An 18,254-nucleotide genomic window follows, 5' to 3' on the forward strand; every position below is an offset into this window, starting at 1 on the left:
TAACATTGCCTGACTCTACCCCTGCCTCAACTCATCCACTGCTGAGGCCTTTGTACCTCGTTACCTGACCATTCCAATGTACTTCAAGTTGACCTCTCATGTTTTACCTTTTGCATACTTGCTCGATTTTTAGATTCTCATTGTTTTCAAACCTCTCATGGTATTCCCCCTTTGTGTCCATATAATGTCCTCTTGTCATTTCGCCCTCTTGAACCGCACCCCCTCTACCACCACCTCCACCCCCCCCAACGGTTTTAATCACTCTATCATTGCCTTTAGCTACCAATGCAATAAACTGAAATTTGCTCTTGAAACCTCAAAGTCTCGTTTTCCATTTTTAAGAAGTTCCTTTAAACCTACCTGTTTAATTAAACTTCAGATCATCTGCTCTCACGTCTTCTTGTATGGCAATGTCCAATTTTGTTTGAGGATGTGCTTGTACAGCGCCAGGTGGGAAGTTTTACCATTTTAAAGGCACTCCAGGCGTATTAGTGATTGTTGTTCCGCAGCTTCGGTGCACAAATAGCGAATTCGTGACATTTATGGTGATGTTAATCGGCCAGAAACAGCTTTAAAATATAAAAAAGGAAACTTCCTCTTGGAAAATGTCTTGATGGAGACAGGACCAGTGACTTCACAAAACATTTGTAAATGCTCTTCACGTGTTGAATAAGAGAGTCCTTGTCCGCCTACCCGTTTCTATTTGCTTTAGGACCCGAAGCCACCTTTAATCTATGTCTTTAGCAGGTGTTGCAACCCGATCCAAACCGTTACAGCGCGTTCAAATTTGGGTTCTCGAAATAAATTGCAGGGACTCTTACCAGCCTTCAAATGCGTTTTTAACAGAGGAATCTGGTAACACACAAGTAATAATTGTGGAACTAACGCAAATTGCTTCTGACGCTTTTCTTAAAGAGGAACATATTTGAAATACTTAGCAGATTTGGCAACAACTGGAGAGAGAAACAGCCAGAGTTTCCGGTTCTAACCGAAGTTCCTCCAGTTGAAATATTAACTCTGTTTCTCTCTCCACAGATCTTGCCAGCCCTGCCATGCATTTCCAGTTTTTATTTATTACTGTCTACTTGGGGGTTTCTTTTACCACAAAAGTAGCATTTTGAAGGAAATGTTCCTGTAACCAATCACGCCCATGTCATACTCATGTCGCGATGTGATTGTCTTCCAGCAACATTCCGTCCATTAACCTGCCCACGCTGTCTTAGCAACGCAGCGGTGCTTTCACATGAATACTCATCGCGCATTTCACAATCATCGTTGGTTGTTCCCTGTAAGTCTCTCTTCACGTCTTACTGAGGTTGCTGTGATAGGGATTGGGTACCTGTCCAATGGCAAAACATAAACCCATTACAATTGTCAACGGAACACCAACAGGGACAGTTGATGAACATATTATAAATGTATAAATATATCTCACACTGTCTCCAAATCCCATTCGCATGGTCCATCTAATAGTGTACAGTAGTGTTTGTCGGAGGGGTTGCAAAGGCACACAATTTGCGCAGTTTTTCTGGAAGTCTTTGAATTATGAATGTTATAGTTCACTGAATATTCTGCGACTTCTTCGGCTCTGGTTAACGCCGTAGCCATCTTGATACATTATCGTTGCCCCGTGTTCTACTTTTGAGGAGATCAAGCACTGTGACCGCGGGCCGAATGGCCCATTTCTGTGCCAGAACATTTCAACGACACCATTCTTTGACAGGACATCGGCCCACAGACCTACCTTACCCCGCCAGAAACGTGATCAACTTCACTGCGTACCGGGTTAATGTTAACTCCGTTGGCAGATTTACACAAAGGAAAACCGTTCTCTGACGAGCTCCGGAAACGTAACAATAAAATGAAGACAAGAGACGAAGGAGCGCAGTCGCTGGCGAGATTTAAGTTTGCGGATTCGATCATTTTACACATCTAACATAGAATGTACAACTCGTTTATTTCCGCATTGGAATGAAACTGATCAAGGCACAAGTTTTGTTTTGGGGAGGGGAGGTTATGGTTTCTTGCCATAATATATAAGTACACGAGACAATAAAATACATTAAATCTAAATACTGTAGTGAGAAACTCCAGTCATTGGTTTCAAACTGCTTCCTCCTGAGGTGCGTGCAAGAAACGGCGTTTGTTATTAAATGGAAATTGAGTTATTTTCGTCGGAATAACCGCTATACCCAGGCAACAGCCGTTCCTTGCACGAAAAACAAAAGTAATGGCAGGGGTCTAACTGAGAGGCGCTTAAACTCTGTGCTTCCAACCCCACTGGGAAAGACAGTGAAACCTGGGCGAGAAGAAAATCGCTCACTTGCTCAATGATTTATCTTGTCGGGGGTTGAACTTGTTTGGGCAGGGGTACCCGGTTGAAGAAGAAATAAAACAAACAGGCATGTGAACTGGGATTCTAATTTTTAAAAATAAACCTTTAGAGGCTGCGATCGAGGAAATTGCAATTGTACAGCTGGATCTCCCGGGCATTCATCAGCACACCTGGAGGCAACCCTTTAAAACACTAACGTTTGCGACGTCAACAAAAATACGGTAAAGAAATATGCCCCCGAAAGGGATAAAGCGAGTTGAAAACATGCAACCTCCACACGCGGACCCCTACTTGATAATGTAGCAAGTCTACAGATGGAGCTTCAAGACCTATGGATTCCATGCTGATTTCGAATCATATTTACTGATTTCGCTCCCACCTCCTCCGCAGACAACCCCCACCCAAAGTTCCAATCACAGAATCACGTGTCGTCTGTTTGTTCCTCCGGCTGGAACACAACTTTCCTGGTGTTGGGAGATGAGGTGACAGGGAGGACTGCGTGACTCCGGCTCTTAACTGACATCGATCTGCTTCTCTTCTTGAGCGCAATCCGAATTGTACCCAGACTGAGAGCGTGCTCTCTGCAGGTCCTGATCAACAACACCATCTATTTTTCTCCCTTGTTCCTTTAACCGTTGGTTTAACCTTACATACATGCATCAGAGACAAACAGGAAATGGGATGGAGGGGCAACCAGCAAATGTGACCGAGGGGGCAGTCTCCATTTAATATCATCGAAAGACAAAGGTTATACTTATGGGAACACATCGCTCACCGACATTAAGGTAAGACAGAGTGTTCGCCACTTGAAGGGTTGTGAGAGCTTGTTTCAAAAACATTGTCAGCATCCCTTGTAAATTGGAAAGCGTAATGTTATTTTTCAACATCGTTTCTTTGCTGAATTCATAGACAAGTAGAGCTGAGCATGTTTGCTTTAATCTCGTTACACAATTCGCAACTCCAGACTTTAAGTGGGGCCCACCACTTACAATATCGCGATGTAAAATAAGCTTTCAGTGGTGGGAGCTATTTAACCAGGCTTTATCTGAGAAGTTTGTAGTCCACTGACAAGTGCATATGTGGAATGATATGGGAATTCAAAAAGCAGAACATCGCCTGGACATTGCCTGTTTAAGGAAACGCAAGTCCACATTCGACTGGCTCTGGGTGTTAAGACAGAAAGTTCTGAATCTCTTTTTACTGTTGTTTGTGTGATGTCTCAAAGAATACTTTGCTACTGTGGGCACGCTCATCACTATTTCGAATCATATCTTCTTTGATCAGATTTCCCAGTTCCAAGCTATCATGACTGATGGCGACAGGAGACAATCGGCTCAGCCTCTGGGGAACGAGGATGTCCGGGTCCCGCTTACTGGCACGTCCCCGACCGACGTCGAGACTGACAATGGAGACTTGTGTAGCGGCAGCAGCGGGAATATTGCAATGGAAAATATGGAACCACTGAGCGGCAGTAGCTTCTCGGCTCAGGAGCTCGGAGCAGTGGAAACAACATCCGACCCCGCCACAGAGCAGCTCCCATACCCGGCCCTAGCGCCCGCGGTCTTCTTCTGCCTCAAACAGACAACCCGACCGCGGAGTTGGTGTCTCAAAGTGGTTTGTAACCCATATCCTTTTACACCCCCAATGTACCCCTATCCTATTTCTACTTTTGAGGAGCCAACTCTGGTTTCCAGGCTGTTTGACGATTTAAGTGTGTTAAACTCAGGCTTCGGAATGGCAAAAAAAAACGTCTGTGTTATCCCTGAAGTTTTCATTTCCCTTTCGTCCTCAAACAGAGGTGTGAAATACTTAATATCCGCTTGTATTGCTCCATTTCTCCCTGGCCACATTTCAGGAGCTGTTGCGAAGGTTGTGACCTGTACCACAGATGCCCCTGGAAATCAGAATGTGAGCTAAAGGGGCTAGCATTTTCTGCAAACTCACCAACTCTTTTATGAGTCGTGTCTAATTTGTTCTGGCATGTGTTATATCTCTCTCTTGAAAATGTACCGATGCCGAGGGAGAAATAAAATGACAAGCTAGCAGTAGGTGTTCTGGCCAATGTTCATGGAGATTTATCGCGTGCCTTTTGAGGTTGCACCTAGCAACGTGCATCAAACAACCTTCGTCAAGTACTAGTTTTATGGGTGTCAATGATGTAATGAAACCAATCGACAGAAATTCAAACAAATTTCTTACAAACACAACGCAGTGCAACAGCAAAGTTCCGCGGATGTTAGAAATCTCAAATTAAAACAGAAAATGCTGTAAACACTCAATAGCCCTCACAGTATACGGGGCGGGAGAAACGGAGTTAAATATGGGAGACTGTAAGGGTCAATGACTTTTCGTTGGAACTGGGAGTTGTTAGAAAAAGCAAGGCAAAAGAACGGGTGTGAGGAGTTGGGCTGAAGAACTGAAGGCTGAAGGAAGCGTGAGTAGTAGGTTGGAGGGATGATAATGCAAGGGACAAAAGAGTGAGATTGGGTAATACACAATGTTTATGTATAGAAGAGATGTAAATGGCAGGAGCAGCCTTATCACCAATACCCGCCGTCGAAATAGAAACCTTGCCTCCATAAAAGCTTCCAGTTCCTTCACGCAGACTTAGTAATGATAGGATGGGCTAACACTATTCCCTTGGGCAACCCGAAAATCCTGCATTTTAAATTCAGGATTCCATATAAGGAGACTGCAATATTCATGATACTCCACACAACAGCAAAGATAAATAGAAGAATGTGCAAGTGTAACAGCGATGCATTTTGCATTGATATCTTCAATGAATAAAGGTAGAACGATATTTATTTTGAAAATGTTATACTCAGTTTGAAAGGTGTCGACAATATTAGGGTACAGAGTAGCGCACTGGGAGGCTCCTAATTGATCCCCGGGTGAGTCGAACCGTGTTGGCAATGTGTGGTCAACGTAAGGACTTTTGCATTCAGATGCACTTTGCCGGATGAGTACATTTAAGTGCGCATGTTCCGTGGGACCGGCCTTTGTCCGATGTATTAAATATGTCCGGTTATGAAATTACTTCCATCGTGCCCCTATGCCCCCGGGCACGTGGCCGGCGCGTGTGGTAAGACGGGAATCGGAAGTCACGCAGGGTGCACGCGCGGGCGAGTGACAGTTGATGTTCGTTTGTTGACAGCAAGTGATCCCTGGTAGCCTGGAAGATGCTGATTTCCTATTTTCCATCTTCATTCTCTTTGAGTGCTACTCTCCCAGAGAATGGCTAGGATTTTGCACAGAGATGTGTTGTCAGTAACAGAGTAAGTTCACCTACCCATCCCCCAAAAGATTGTTTTAAATGTAAGGGCATTTCAACTTAATAGCTTTAGTGGGACCACGTGTCCTAAATTGTATTTAGCCAATTCTGCTTTGTCATACAAGCCTCTAAGCTACCTGCATTCATCTAATTCGGACCTCTTGGGCATTTAGTTTTGGTTGTTGCACTGTCATGGGTCACACTTTATGCTAGCTAAATTCTACCAAGAGACTGGAATTCCCTCCCCCCAGTACTCCAACGCTGTACCCCATTTTCCTGCTTTAAGACTCTCTCTAAAATCTACTTGTTTACCAAATGTTTGGTTATCTGCCATAATTCACTTTATTTGTTATCGTTCCTGTAAAGTGCCTTTGGCTTTAAGATGTCACAGAGTTCCAGGTTATTTAATGACACTGGTTTTTCTAAGATTTAATTTGTACATTTGACATAATAAGTAAGCATGGTTATCTGTTGCTTGTTTGCCGATTAACCATACTTACTTATTATGTCAAGTAAGTTTTGTAAGTTTTCCGCTCAGCAGTTCAGCGCTGACTTACTATTGTTATAGCTGCAGTGCAACCAGATTTATGTGTGGCTAAATAATTCAATAATTACATGTTCAGGCATATTGGACTTTTGCCCTTTAGTAGTTTCTGCGGTGATAGTGCTTTTGAAAATTATATTTCATTTACCATTGATTATCTCTCATTCCAGCATCTCCTGCTTATGTAAAGGCTTGCATGTATTTTGTCATAACAGTATATTAATTAAATACTTGCCAGATGGAATTGCACATGTCTAGCATAGATTGGAAATAGTCATTGAGTATGATAATTCCTCATTAGTATTAGAGTTTGTTCGTACCCTTTTGAAGGTTGAAGTCCACTTCTGTACAGATTGATTATTTGCAGGTTCTAATTTGACTTACAGCACGTGGAAAAAAATAATTAGATGCATATCTCTGGAAATTTTGAGATAGTTTAGCAGTAACTCAGAAGTAAGTGTGAACATTAGGATCATGGCTTCATTATTGTAGTTGCAAAGATTTTTGCTGCAGTTCATTTCCAACATCTTGGTATTAAAGCAGAAACCTAGATTCTGCATTACTGAAGGCTAACTGCAGAGTCTTTTAACTTTGGGACTTGATATGAAGTCAGAGTAACAGTCATTAAGTTGACATTGCAAAAAAGTGACAGAATTTAGTGCTCAGGCAATCCACTTTTTGCATTTCAGCCCCTTCAGGCTCAGTATTGGGTGGAGTATCTTAGAAGAATGCATGCTACTGAATCCTTAGTAAAGATTGCCGCAAAGAAACATCCTGAAAGGAAAGCAAGATCAAAAGCTGCATTCTCAAGCTGTTAAAATTAATTTGATGTTCTGATTACGAACTCATAATGTAATTAATGGTAGCTGTAAGCTACAAACTGAAAATAATGCTTCCACAAACAGTTTCACAGTATAATTGAATGACATAGGACAGACTAAGACCATTTGGTTCATCATGCCTGTAACAGTTCTTTAGCAGAACTAACCACTTATTTGCACTGTTCTCCCGAATCCTCATAAAGCTGTAAATCTTTTCTGTTTAAGAACACATTCAGTTTCTTTTTGAAAGTTATGACTGACTCTGTTTCCATTGCCCCTTCAGTCATTGCATTCCAGACCATTACAGCTGACTGAATTTAAAAAAAAGTTTCCTTAGATTGTCACTGGTTCTTTTGCCAATCACCTAAAGTCAGTGTCCTCTAGGTACTGACCCATCTGTCACTGGATACAGTTGCCACCTTAACTGCACCATTTTTATTTCAGCAAAAATGCACTTCCACTCTCTGTATTTAACTGAAGTGCCTTCTGTATGGTACCATTCTAGTAAAACCCCTCTATAGCCTCTCCAAGGCCTTGCACATTCTTACTAAAATTTGGTCCCCAGAATTGAACACAATATTTCAGTTGAGACTTAATCATTTTTAATAAAGGTTTAGCATAACTTTTTAAGTATTCTGTTAATAAAGTCGAAAGATTCCATATGTTTTTTTAATCAGCCTTCTAACTTCTCGCATTCTGAGATTTATATATGTATGTTACACTTTTTTTGTTATTTAACTCACTTTAGAATTCTAACACTTGGATGATGTTTTCTCTCCCCATTTTTTCCATCCAAATATATGAAAATCCTTTATATTTACTACATTTTTACTTTTGGGTCCTGTTTGAAAGTATACCCTGTATAATATGCCAAGTCAAGTGATTATATACAAAAAATAACTTGTCCTAAAATTGACCTCTCAGGAACATCACTCTTCATTTCCTTTGAGTCTGACAAACAATCATTTGCTGTTTACCATCTGGTAGTCAGTTTTGTAGTAAGGCAGTCTCTGTCCATTTAATGCATCAACTTTAATTTTGCTTACAAGCCTATTACGTTTTGCTTCATAAAATACCTTTTGGAAGTCACTAATCACACTTGTAAACCTTCATTGCAGTTTCATCAAAGAACTGAAGCACGTTCGTCAAACATAATTTTCCTTTAAAAAAAACCCCTGCTAACTTTTCTTTATATACACATATTTTCCAAATACTGGTTAATTTTGTCCCTGATTATAACTTGGATGATATATGCTTCCTTTTTTATTACTTTTGAATGCTAGGAACAGATGGTGATAATGTGGTTTAGAGACTTTCCAACTCCTCATTGCATTAGAGCTTGTATGCCAAGTAAATTGTTTTGTGTGTCATTTATAATCAGGGTAGCTGTATGTTGATACATGTAAATTGTTCTTTATGTTGTTAAAAAAACAACAATGTTTAACATATTCTACAGGTCAACCTGGAATATTATATGCCATGGCAAACATATGAGCTGCTGCTAAAGAATAATATGAAGGGGATGGCATATAAATGTTTGCACTCATAAATATGTATAATCATGTCTTAATATTTTACCTATGAGTCAAAAACTGAAGAATTTATATTAATGAAGTGAGTTGAAAGCTCTTGTTCAGAGTTCTTACAAGGAAATCTGCAAATGGATGATTTCATTTTAAATGTACAGGTTATTTTTGTATGTCATAGTGTAGCTTTATTTTACACCAACATAATGGAAATGACACTAGTGTTCATCATCTTTAGTAAGTATCAATATGGGAACATTAGAACTGTAATCAGCTTGTATAAATCCATTTTTAAAAAAGTTTTAATGCTCCATATTTTGGAGATGTTTAATATATGGAAAATACACAGACATTTGATTGGATGTTTGACAACTGAAATAACAGTTTATCTCACAAAGACACAAGTTAAATAATGTAAGCAATCTTGATAATTTTATGATAAATTTAAATACATATAAATGACCATGGCAGCCTTCCCCAGCCTTGTTCTCTTGGCCTTGCCAACCTCACCTCTCACACTCCTCTCCACTGTCATACCAGTCCTGCTTCTTCCATCTGGGCCCATGATCTCACCAGTCCCGCTCTCCAGGATCTTGGACTTCACAGCCCAGGGCGTCAACTCAGCCTGGGCTGGCAGCGTCACTACCTGGGTTCCAGCCTGACCTCCTCAGCCCCACCCATTAGCTTTGTTTCCTGTTTCACTGCCTCTTGCTACCTTTGCACTCAACAATCCAACTTCTTCTGACCTTTGAGATTGCTGCATTTAATCTTCATACTACTGCTCCATTAACAAGCTGCTTCTCTCCTGTTTCTGCTAATCAGCTTACTGTGAAAAGCAGCCTGTGGTTGGAGAGATCCTAACAGAACAGAGGTACATAATTCTTGAAATTTGCATCACATATAGAAAAGGTAGTTAAGAAGGCATATAGCTCGCTTGCCTTCATTGCTCAGACTTTTGAGTTTCGGAGTTGGGATGTCATGTTGAGGTTGTACAGGACGTTGATGAGGCTGCTTCTGGAGTACGATGTACAGTTCTGGTTGCCCTACAGTAGGAATGATATTATTAAATTGGAGAGAGTTCAGTAAAGATTTACAGGGATTGCTGGGAATTCAGTGTTTGAGTTATCAAGATAGGATGGATAGGCTGGGACTTCTTTCTGTGGAACATAGGAGATTGAGGGATGACTCTATAGAGGTTTATAAAATTATGAGGAGCATAGATAAGATGAATAGCAAAGGTCTTTTCCTTAGGATGGGGGAGTTAAAAGCTAGGGGTATATATTTTAGGTGAGAGGAGAAAGATTTAAAAAGGACATGAGGTGCAACTTCTTTTACACAGAGTGTGGTTCATATGTAGAATGAACTGCCAGATGAAATAGTGGATGCAGGTACAGTTACAACATTGAAAATACATTTGCATAAATACAATAGGAAAGGTTTAGAAGGATAAGGGCCAAACACAGGCAAATGGGACTAGTTTAGTTTGGGAAATGGTTGGCATGGACTAGCTGGACTGAAGGGTCAGTTTCCATGTTGTATGACTCTAAGACTACTTACAGGAACAACCTTTCTCTCAATTGTTAGATGTGATTGAATTTTCCTGGGCATTGTGGTGGCTTTAGGGGTGAATTCACCCACCACCTCTATGTACTTTGGGTTGATTTACATTCTTTTTCTGTTGTCTGTCTATCTTTAACAATCTGACATATAACATAGATTTCATAGACTTGTAATGGCACCAAAGAAAGCCATTTGCCCTGTCAAGTTTAGGTTGACACTCTATACAGCAATGCAATCCATTCCATTTCTCCAATCTAATCATGTAGCCCTCCAAGTTTATTTCCTCAAGTGCCCATCTAGTTTCATGTGGAAAAGACTGATTACCTCCATTTCTTTCATGCTATGGGACAAGACATTTGTGGTTTTTAATGTTTACTCCTGCAAAAACTTTGAATCTCTTGTTGAAAATCTTAAATTTGTGTCCCCAGTCCTTAACTATCAATTAATGGGAACAATATTTCCTCAGCTACCAACTGTAAAGCTTTTGTAACGTTGTACACTGCCATCAAATCTTCCCTCCTGCTCCTTTGCACCAAGGAAAATAATCCCAGCTCCTTTAGCCTCCACTTAACCTAAACTGCCATCTAATGTAAATGGTCTGGTGAATACTCTGTGCAGTTTGTCAATGTTCCTGAAGTTTAATGATCAAAACTGTATGCAGTGTTTTAGTTTGGCTTACTGAGTGCTTTATTAAGGTTCAGCAAAACTTCCTTCCTTTTGTACTCAGCACTTGCATTTATAAAGCATAAGGTGCCAAATGATTTGTTAAGCAATCTGTTTATATGTTCCAACACTAATATCTACAAATTTCTACTCGGCTACACCTGCAGGTCCCTTTGTTTCTGCCACCTATACAACTGTGTTGCAAAGTATGTATCTTCTGTCATCCCCTCTGCCAACATCTGATTCGCATACTGAAATATACATACAACCCTTTTATCATGACATATTTCTGAGCTAAAAACACATTTTTTAACTGAATTGACACTGAATCTCCTATTCCACATGCTCAATTTTCTTAACCAATCTTTTATGTGGTAATTTGTCAAACACTTACTTAAAATCTGAGGACAACATGCATTGCAGTCCTTTCCTTACCTTTCTCTGTAACTTTATCAAAGATTGCAATTAGATTACTTAAGGATTATCTGCCTTTTATAAATCCTGCTGATTTTTCTTAATTAACTCAAACCATAAGGCCATAAGGAGCAGGAGCCGATGTGGGCCAGTCGACCATAGTCTGCTCTGTCATTCAATAAGATTGTGGCTAATCTGATTATCCTTTACTCCACTTTCCTGCCTTTTCCCTATAACCCTGGACTTCCTTTCTAATTACAAATTTGCTTATGTCTGTCTTCAACAAAGTTATGATTTGGAGATGCCGGTGTTGTACTGGGGTGTACAAAGTTAAAAATCAAACAACACCAGGTTATAGTCCAACAGGTTTAATTGGAAGCACATTAGCTTTAGGAGTGACGATCCTTCATCAGGTGATAGTGGAGGGCTCAATCCTAACACAGAATTTATAGCAAAAATTTACAGTGTGATGTAACTGAAATTTTACTTTGAAAATCTGATTGTCTGTTAAGCCTTTCATCTACAAGAATACAGTGATAGTTTCACTTCTTTCATGTGTAAATCACAAAACCTTTTTTTTTAAAAAGTTGCATTCTCGGGTTAGCTGTTAACAATGGTGATAGCTAGACAATATGTTGAAGGTGTTGGCCCCCTCTGTTCTCTGTCTATGCCATGATGTTTAGATTGATTCTAATCTAAAAAGTGAGATAACGGAGTTTTACATAAATTCATGCAGTTTTTGAGCTCAGAGTTCTACATGAATGCATGCAGTTTTTGAGCAAAGTACAATGTAACCCTACAAGTACAAATTCACCCCACAAAATATATGTGCGTGTGGGTCTTTGTCTGTGTGTGTGTGTCTGTCTGTCTGTCTGTCTGTCTGGGTTGGGGGTTGTGAGTGTGAGAAAGTGTATGTGTGTGTGTAGTGAGTGCAGAGTGTCTTAAGTCTGTGAGGGGGTGCATGTGTGAGTGTGGGAGTGTGTGTGTCTGTAAGGGTATGTGTGGGTGTCTGTGTGCGCGTCTGTGTGAATGCGTGTCCGTGTGTATAGGAGTGCCTGTGTGTGTGTGAGAATGTGTTCGTAAAGGTATCTGTGTGCGTGTATAATGCAATGGTGGTCACCTGTAATGTGACATGAACCCAAGGTCCTGGTTGAGGCCCTCCCTATGGGTACCGAACTTAGCTATCAGCCTCTGCTCGTCCACTTTTCTCTGCTGCCTGTCCCGAAGTCCACGTTGGAGGATGGTCACCCGAAGGTCCGAGGCTGAATGTCCTGGACCACTGAAGTGTTCCCCAGCTGGGAGGGAACCCTCCTGTCTATTGATTGTTGTGCGGTGCCCATTCATCCGTTGTCGTAGCCTTTGCTCGGTTTCCCCAATGTACCATGCCTCCAGGCAGTCTTGCCTGCAACGTATAAGATAGATAACATTGGCTGAGTCACATGAATACCTGCCATGTACAAGGTCGGAGGTTTCCCCACGCGTAATGGTGGTAACTATGTCCACACTCTGACATGACTTGCAGCGTCTACTGTGACAGGGTTGTATGGAGTTGTCCTGAGAGCCGGGCAGCTTGCTACGAACAACAATCTATTTGAGGTTTGGCTGTTGTTCAACAAAGTTAGTCCCCAAGCTTCTACAACTCTTCCATGAGGGGAAGTAATCTTCCTGCATTTGCCCTGTAGACGTACGTCAGAATCTTTTTTGTTTCAATATGGGCTCCTTTCATGCTACTAAAGTATTGAACCACTCACTTTAAAAAAATATCCTTCCACACGAGATCAACATAGAGAACCACCTCTAGACTGCCTCCAATGCCAATATATTTTTCCTTAGAAAAGAGAAGCAAAATGGTTCACAATATTCTAATTGTGATCTAACTAGTGCCTTGTATAGTCTTAGCAAGACTTTATTCTATACTACATTTCATTTGAACCACTCAAGGTCAACATTCCATTTGGCTTCTCTATTACCCTCAGAACTTGGATGTTAGCTTTTTTGATTTGTGCACAAAAACTTCCAAAGCTGTTTTAGCTGCAGTTTTTCACACTCTGTTTCCATTTAAATAATATTCAGTTCTTTTATACTTCCTGCCAAGGTGCATAACCCCACATTTTCCCACATCCATTCCATCTGCTAAGTTCTTCCCTACTCACCTAACCTGTCTATAGTCTGCTGCAGACATTTTGTGTCATCACAGCTATATTTATGTCTTCCATGAGGTTGGCTACAGTACATTCATTTCATTCATCCAAGTTATTAATTTATATTGTAAGCAATAGTAGCCCCAACACTAATGATTGTGGCAAATCCTGTACCCTTGCTAATATACTACTCAAAGCATCATGGGTTCTTATCTTAAGTAGCCTGTTGAGTGGTGCCTTAGCAAATGCCTTTTTGGAATTTATCCTGTGTGTTACCTCTTCAAAGAATTCTAATAAATATGACAGACACAATTACCCCTTCATGAAGCCATGCCGATCCTGCTTGAATGTTATATTTTTCTAAACTCACTCCTATTACATCATTTATAACAGTTACTGTCATTTTCCCAGAACAGATGTTAAACCAGTTGGCTTCTAGTTTGCTGTTTTTTGATTCCTTCCCTTTTTGAATAAGGTGTTTCTTTGGTAGTTTTCTAATCGTCTGGGGCTTTTCCAAAACCTAAGGATTCCTAGAAGATTCCTATCAGTGCATTCATTGTTTCTGTAGCTACTTCCTTTGATATTCTGATAGGATGTATCCCATCAAATTCAGGGAACTTAACAAGCTTTGGACCCATTAGTTTCACTAATACTTTTTATTATTAGGTTATTATCATTATTTACTTAGTTATTTCCTTTCTCCCTCTTGCACCTTGAATATTTAGTAGTTTTCAAATGTTTTTAGTGACTTCTGCCATGAAGGCTGATTCAAAATATTTATTCAATTCTCTGCTGTTTTCTGGTTGCCCATTATTATTTTCCCAGAGTTATTGCCTGGGGGAACGGATACATGAAAATCTTAAATTTGTGTCCCCAGTCCTTTGCACTGTCAATTAATGGGAATACTTTCTCCTAATCTACCATCTCTAAATCTTGTGTAACTTCGTACACCGCCATCAAATCTCCTCTCTAGCTCCCTTGTACCAAAGAAAATACTCCCTTGACAGGGCAAATGGCTTTCTTTGGTGCCATTATGTTCACTTTGACTTCTCTTTTTTTAAGAAAATTAAGGAAGTTCTTGCTGTTTGTCTTGTTTGAATTGAATTGAATTTATTGTCACGTGCACTGAAGCACAATGAAAAGCTTTGTCTTGCAAGCAATGCAGGCAGATCACATAGTTAAATAGTGTAGGTAAGTAAATAATAGGTTAACAGCAGCAAAAACCAAAACACAGGAACAGGCAAATGCTAAGGGTTTGTGAGCTCATTCAGTATTCTAACAACAGTAGGGTAGAAACTGTTTCGAAATGGGCTGATGCATGTGTTCAGGCTTCTGAACCATCTCCCTGATGGTAGAGGTTGTGGAAAAACATTGCCAGGGTAGGATGGATCTTTGAGAATGCTGGCAGCCTTTCCTTGACACCGGGCATGGTAGATGGTTTCTGTAGATGGGAGGCTGCCCTTTATGGTTGTATGGGCCAAGTTCACCACTCTCTGTAACTGTCTCCGATCTTGAATGGTACAGTTGCCATAGCAGGTAGTGATACACCCAGACAGAATGCTCTCGATGGCAACCTATAAAAGTTGGTAAGGGTATTCGCTGTCATGCCAAATTTTCTCTGCTGCCTGAGGAAGAAGAGACATTGTTGGGCCTTTGTAACCAGTGCGTCCACATGAAGAGTCCAAGAAAGCTTATTATTGATGACCACTCCCAGGAGCTTGACACTCTCCACTCGTTCCACGTCGGTGCTGTTAATGTGTAGGGGGGCATGAGTAACATTCCGTCGAAAGTCAATAATGAGTTCCTTGGTTTTGCTGGCATTGAGAGCGAGGTTGTTCTCAGTGCACCATTTTTCCAGGTCTTCCACCTCCCATCTGTAGTCTGTTTCGTCGCCATCTGAGATTCGACCGACTATAGTGGTGTCATCAATGAACCTGTAAATGGCATTAGTCTGGTATTTGGTGACACAGTCATGGGTTTACAGCGAGTACAGTAGGGGGCTGAGTACACCCCTCTGGGGGGCTCCAGTGTTGAGTGTTAGTGAGGATGAAATATTGTCCCCAATCTTCACTGATTGTGGCCTGTGGGTCAGGAAACTGAGGATCCAGTTGCAGAGAGTCGGGTTTAGTCCGAGATAAGTAAGTTTGGTAATCAGTCTTGAGGGGATAATAGTGTTGATGGCTGAACTGTAGTCAATGAGTAGGATTCTTACGTAGCTGTTCTTGGTGTCAAGATGTTCTCGGGAGGACTGAAGGGCAAGTGATATGGCATCTGACGTGGATGTGTTGGTCCAATAGGTAAATTGGAGTGGGTCAAGAGTAGTGGGGACGTTGGAGTTGATTAATGCCATGACCAACCTTTCAAAGCACTTCATGATCACCGAAGTTAGGGCCACTGGGTCTTAGTCATGCTGCATGAGCCTTCTTGGGCACAGGGATGATGTTGGCCCTCTTGAAACAGGCAGGGACAGTGGCCTGCTGCAAGCAGAGGTTGAAGATGTCAGAGAAGACCTCTGCTAGTGCATGCCCTGAGTGCATGGTCTGGTACTCCGTCTGGTCCCATCGCTTTCCTTGGATTCACATGGAGGAAAGCTGATCTGACCTCTGAGGCAGTGACTGTTGAGATAGGTTCATCAGTACTTGTCGGAATAGGTGTCCTCTCTGCCGAAATTCTGCTCAAAGCAAGCATAGAAGGCATTGAGACGATATGGGAGGGATGTGTCAGTGTCTGCTATCTTGCACTGTCTCTTTTTAGAACCTGTAAAATCATTCAGTCCTTGCCATAGTCACTGGATGTCTGTCTGGGTTTCTAGTTTGGTCCTTGGTTGTCTTAATGGCTCTGCAAAGGTCATACTTGGATTCCTTATATTTGAGTGGGTCTCCTGATCTGAAGAACTCACGCCTGGCTTTTAGCAGGTCCTATATGTCCTGATCCATCCCAGGTTTCCTGTTGGGGAACACTCGGATTGAGTTCCTTGGTATGCAGTCCTCCACACACTTGCTGAAAAAGTCTGTGACAGTGGTGGCATACTCGTCCAAGGTACTTGCGGGATGTTTGAACATGGCCCAATCAGCTGATTCCAGACAGTACCAGAGTTGATCTTCAGCCTCCTCTGACCAATACTGGACCTGTATCCATGAAGGGGTCTCCTGCTTGAGCTTTTGCTTGTAAGCCGGGAGAAGAAACACGGCATTGTGGTCAGAATTACAATTTGTAGAATCAGTTTGTGGAGAGCCAAGAAATAGTAATGGAAAGAAGATCGAGGTAATGTCATAAGATCAGATCATAACATCATAAAGCTTTACATTTGGTTTGATCATGAGAAATGAGTGTCTTAAATAAGTGTTTTAAAACTTAAATGAAAGCTATTACAAGAACACAAAAACAGTTATTACATGAGATAGTAAAACAGGTTAAAAAGGAAAAACAATAGAGAAGCAATTGAAGATAGTTGACCAACTGTTGCTAACCAATTAAATTCATGATGATATAAATTTGAAATAAAACATGCACAAGGTTAGTGGTAGCCCAGAAGATTGAGTCAAAAATTAGAAATCAGAAAAAAATCAGGAAAGAAAAGGGAAAACTTGGAGTTTGAGAAAAAACCTGCAAGAAATTAAAAAGTAACTGGAAGTAAAAGCTTCCACAAGTATATAAGGAAGAGAGTAGCCAAAGTTTAAAATAAAAGCTTGCACCATGAAGGGCAAATCTAGCGATTGTTACAAAGAGGACAAAATCATGGTAGCGATATTATATTTGGCTTTACAGTAGAAGACACAGGAAGCATGCCAAGACTTATGAAAAAATAAGAGTCTAAAGGTAGGGAAGAACTTAAAACAATGATAACTAGTAAAAATGTGCTTAGAAAACTAATGGCCTTAAAAGTTGTCTAGTCCCTTGGTCCTGATAGCTTGCATCCTAGAATCTTAAAAGAAATTGGTACAATTTGGATGGTTATATGAATAGGAAGGGTTTGGAGGGATGTGGACCAGGTGCTGGCAGGTGGACTAGATTGGGTTGGGACATCTGGTCGGCATTGACGGGTCGGACCAAAGGGTCTGTTTCCGTGCTGGACATCTCTATGACAGTATGACTCTATAAATGTTTTACAGATATAGTAGATGCCTTAGTTATGATCTCCCAAAATTAGGTAGATTCTAGAAGATTCTAGTGGTTTGGAAAACTTCACGTTTTTCAACTGTATTGGTTAAAGAAATGAGACAGAAAGCAGGAAACTGTGGGACAGTTAGTCATGGAGAAAATACTAGAAGTTGTTGTTAAGGTGGTAGTAGCAGGAAATTTAGAACATCATAATGAAATTAGGAAGAGTCAGCATAGTTTTGTGATAAGGAAATATTGTATGACAAGTTTATATCAGTTATGTGAAGATGTGACAAGTAAGCTAGGTAAAGGAGAACCAAAAGATGTAAGGTATTTGGGATTTCCAAAAGACATTTAATAAATTACCATATAAAATATTACAGCACATCTTAAGAGCTGGTGGTGTTGGGATTTATAAATTACCAAGATCGAAAAATAGCTATCAGGAAGCAGAGAGGAGGAATAAATGGATCAATTTTAGGTTTACAAGCCAACTAAGAGAATGCTGCAGAGATCAGTCTTGGGGTCACAATCAATTATGATCTATATCAATAAATTACATGAAGCCACAGATTGCATTGTAGATAAATTTGTTGCTGATACGGACACAGGTTGAAAAGCAAGTTGGGAGAAGGTTACAAAGGGCTGTATTTCTGCTGAGCTATGGAGACTCTGTGGACCTTTGAAAATGGTGAATATTTTTTGGCTGAGAGCCCAGAGGTCCATTAAGGTTTGACTTTGTTGAAACAGGTGCACAGGGAAAATATTATTTCCACTATAGCTTTATAAGCTTTTCTTGTGGTCTATTTGCCACTGGCTCAATGTTTATTTCCACAAGATAAATGACAGCTTCGCTTATTGACAGTTTATAGATC

The 18,254-nt window shown here is 40.7% G+C and overlaps 1 protein-coding gene across 4 annotated transcripts in view; it reads left to right on the forward strand.

Moving 5' to 3' along the window:
* Positions 1 to 1,515: 1,515 nt before the first annotated feature.
* Positions 1,516 to 18,254, forward strand: part of cacna1ha (calcium voltage-gated channel subunit alpha1 Ha) — a 552,389-nt gene continuing 535,650 nt past the window's right edge. For all 4 annotated transcript variants that reach the window (XM_087997955.1, XM_087997957.1, XM_087997956.1 and 1 more), the window contains exons 1-2: positions 1,516 to 3,120; positions 3,620 to 3,959. In XM_087997955.1, coding sequence (XP_087854081.1) covers positions 3,641 to 3,959 — 319 coding nt within the window. In that variant the 5' untranslated portion in view covers positions 1,516 to 3,120; positions 3,620 to 3,640. The remainder of the gene's footprint in view (positions 3,121 to 3,619; positions 3,960 to 18,254) is intronic.

This window comes from Chiloscyllium plagiosum, unplaced genomic scaffold, assembly GCF_037043375.1.
Source record: "Chiloscyllium plagiosum isolate Xiang-an unplaced genomic scaffold, Cpla_swu_hap1 HiC_scaffold_20, whole genome shotgun sequence".
Taxonomy (NCBI): domain Eukaryota; kingdom Metazoa; phylum Chordata; class Chondrichthyes; order Orectolobiformes; family Hemiscylliidae; genus Chiloscyllium; species Chiloscyllium plagiosum.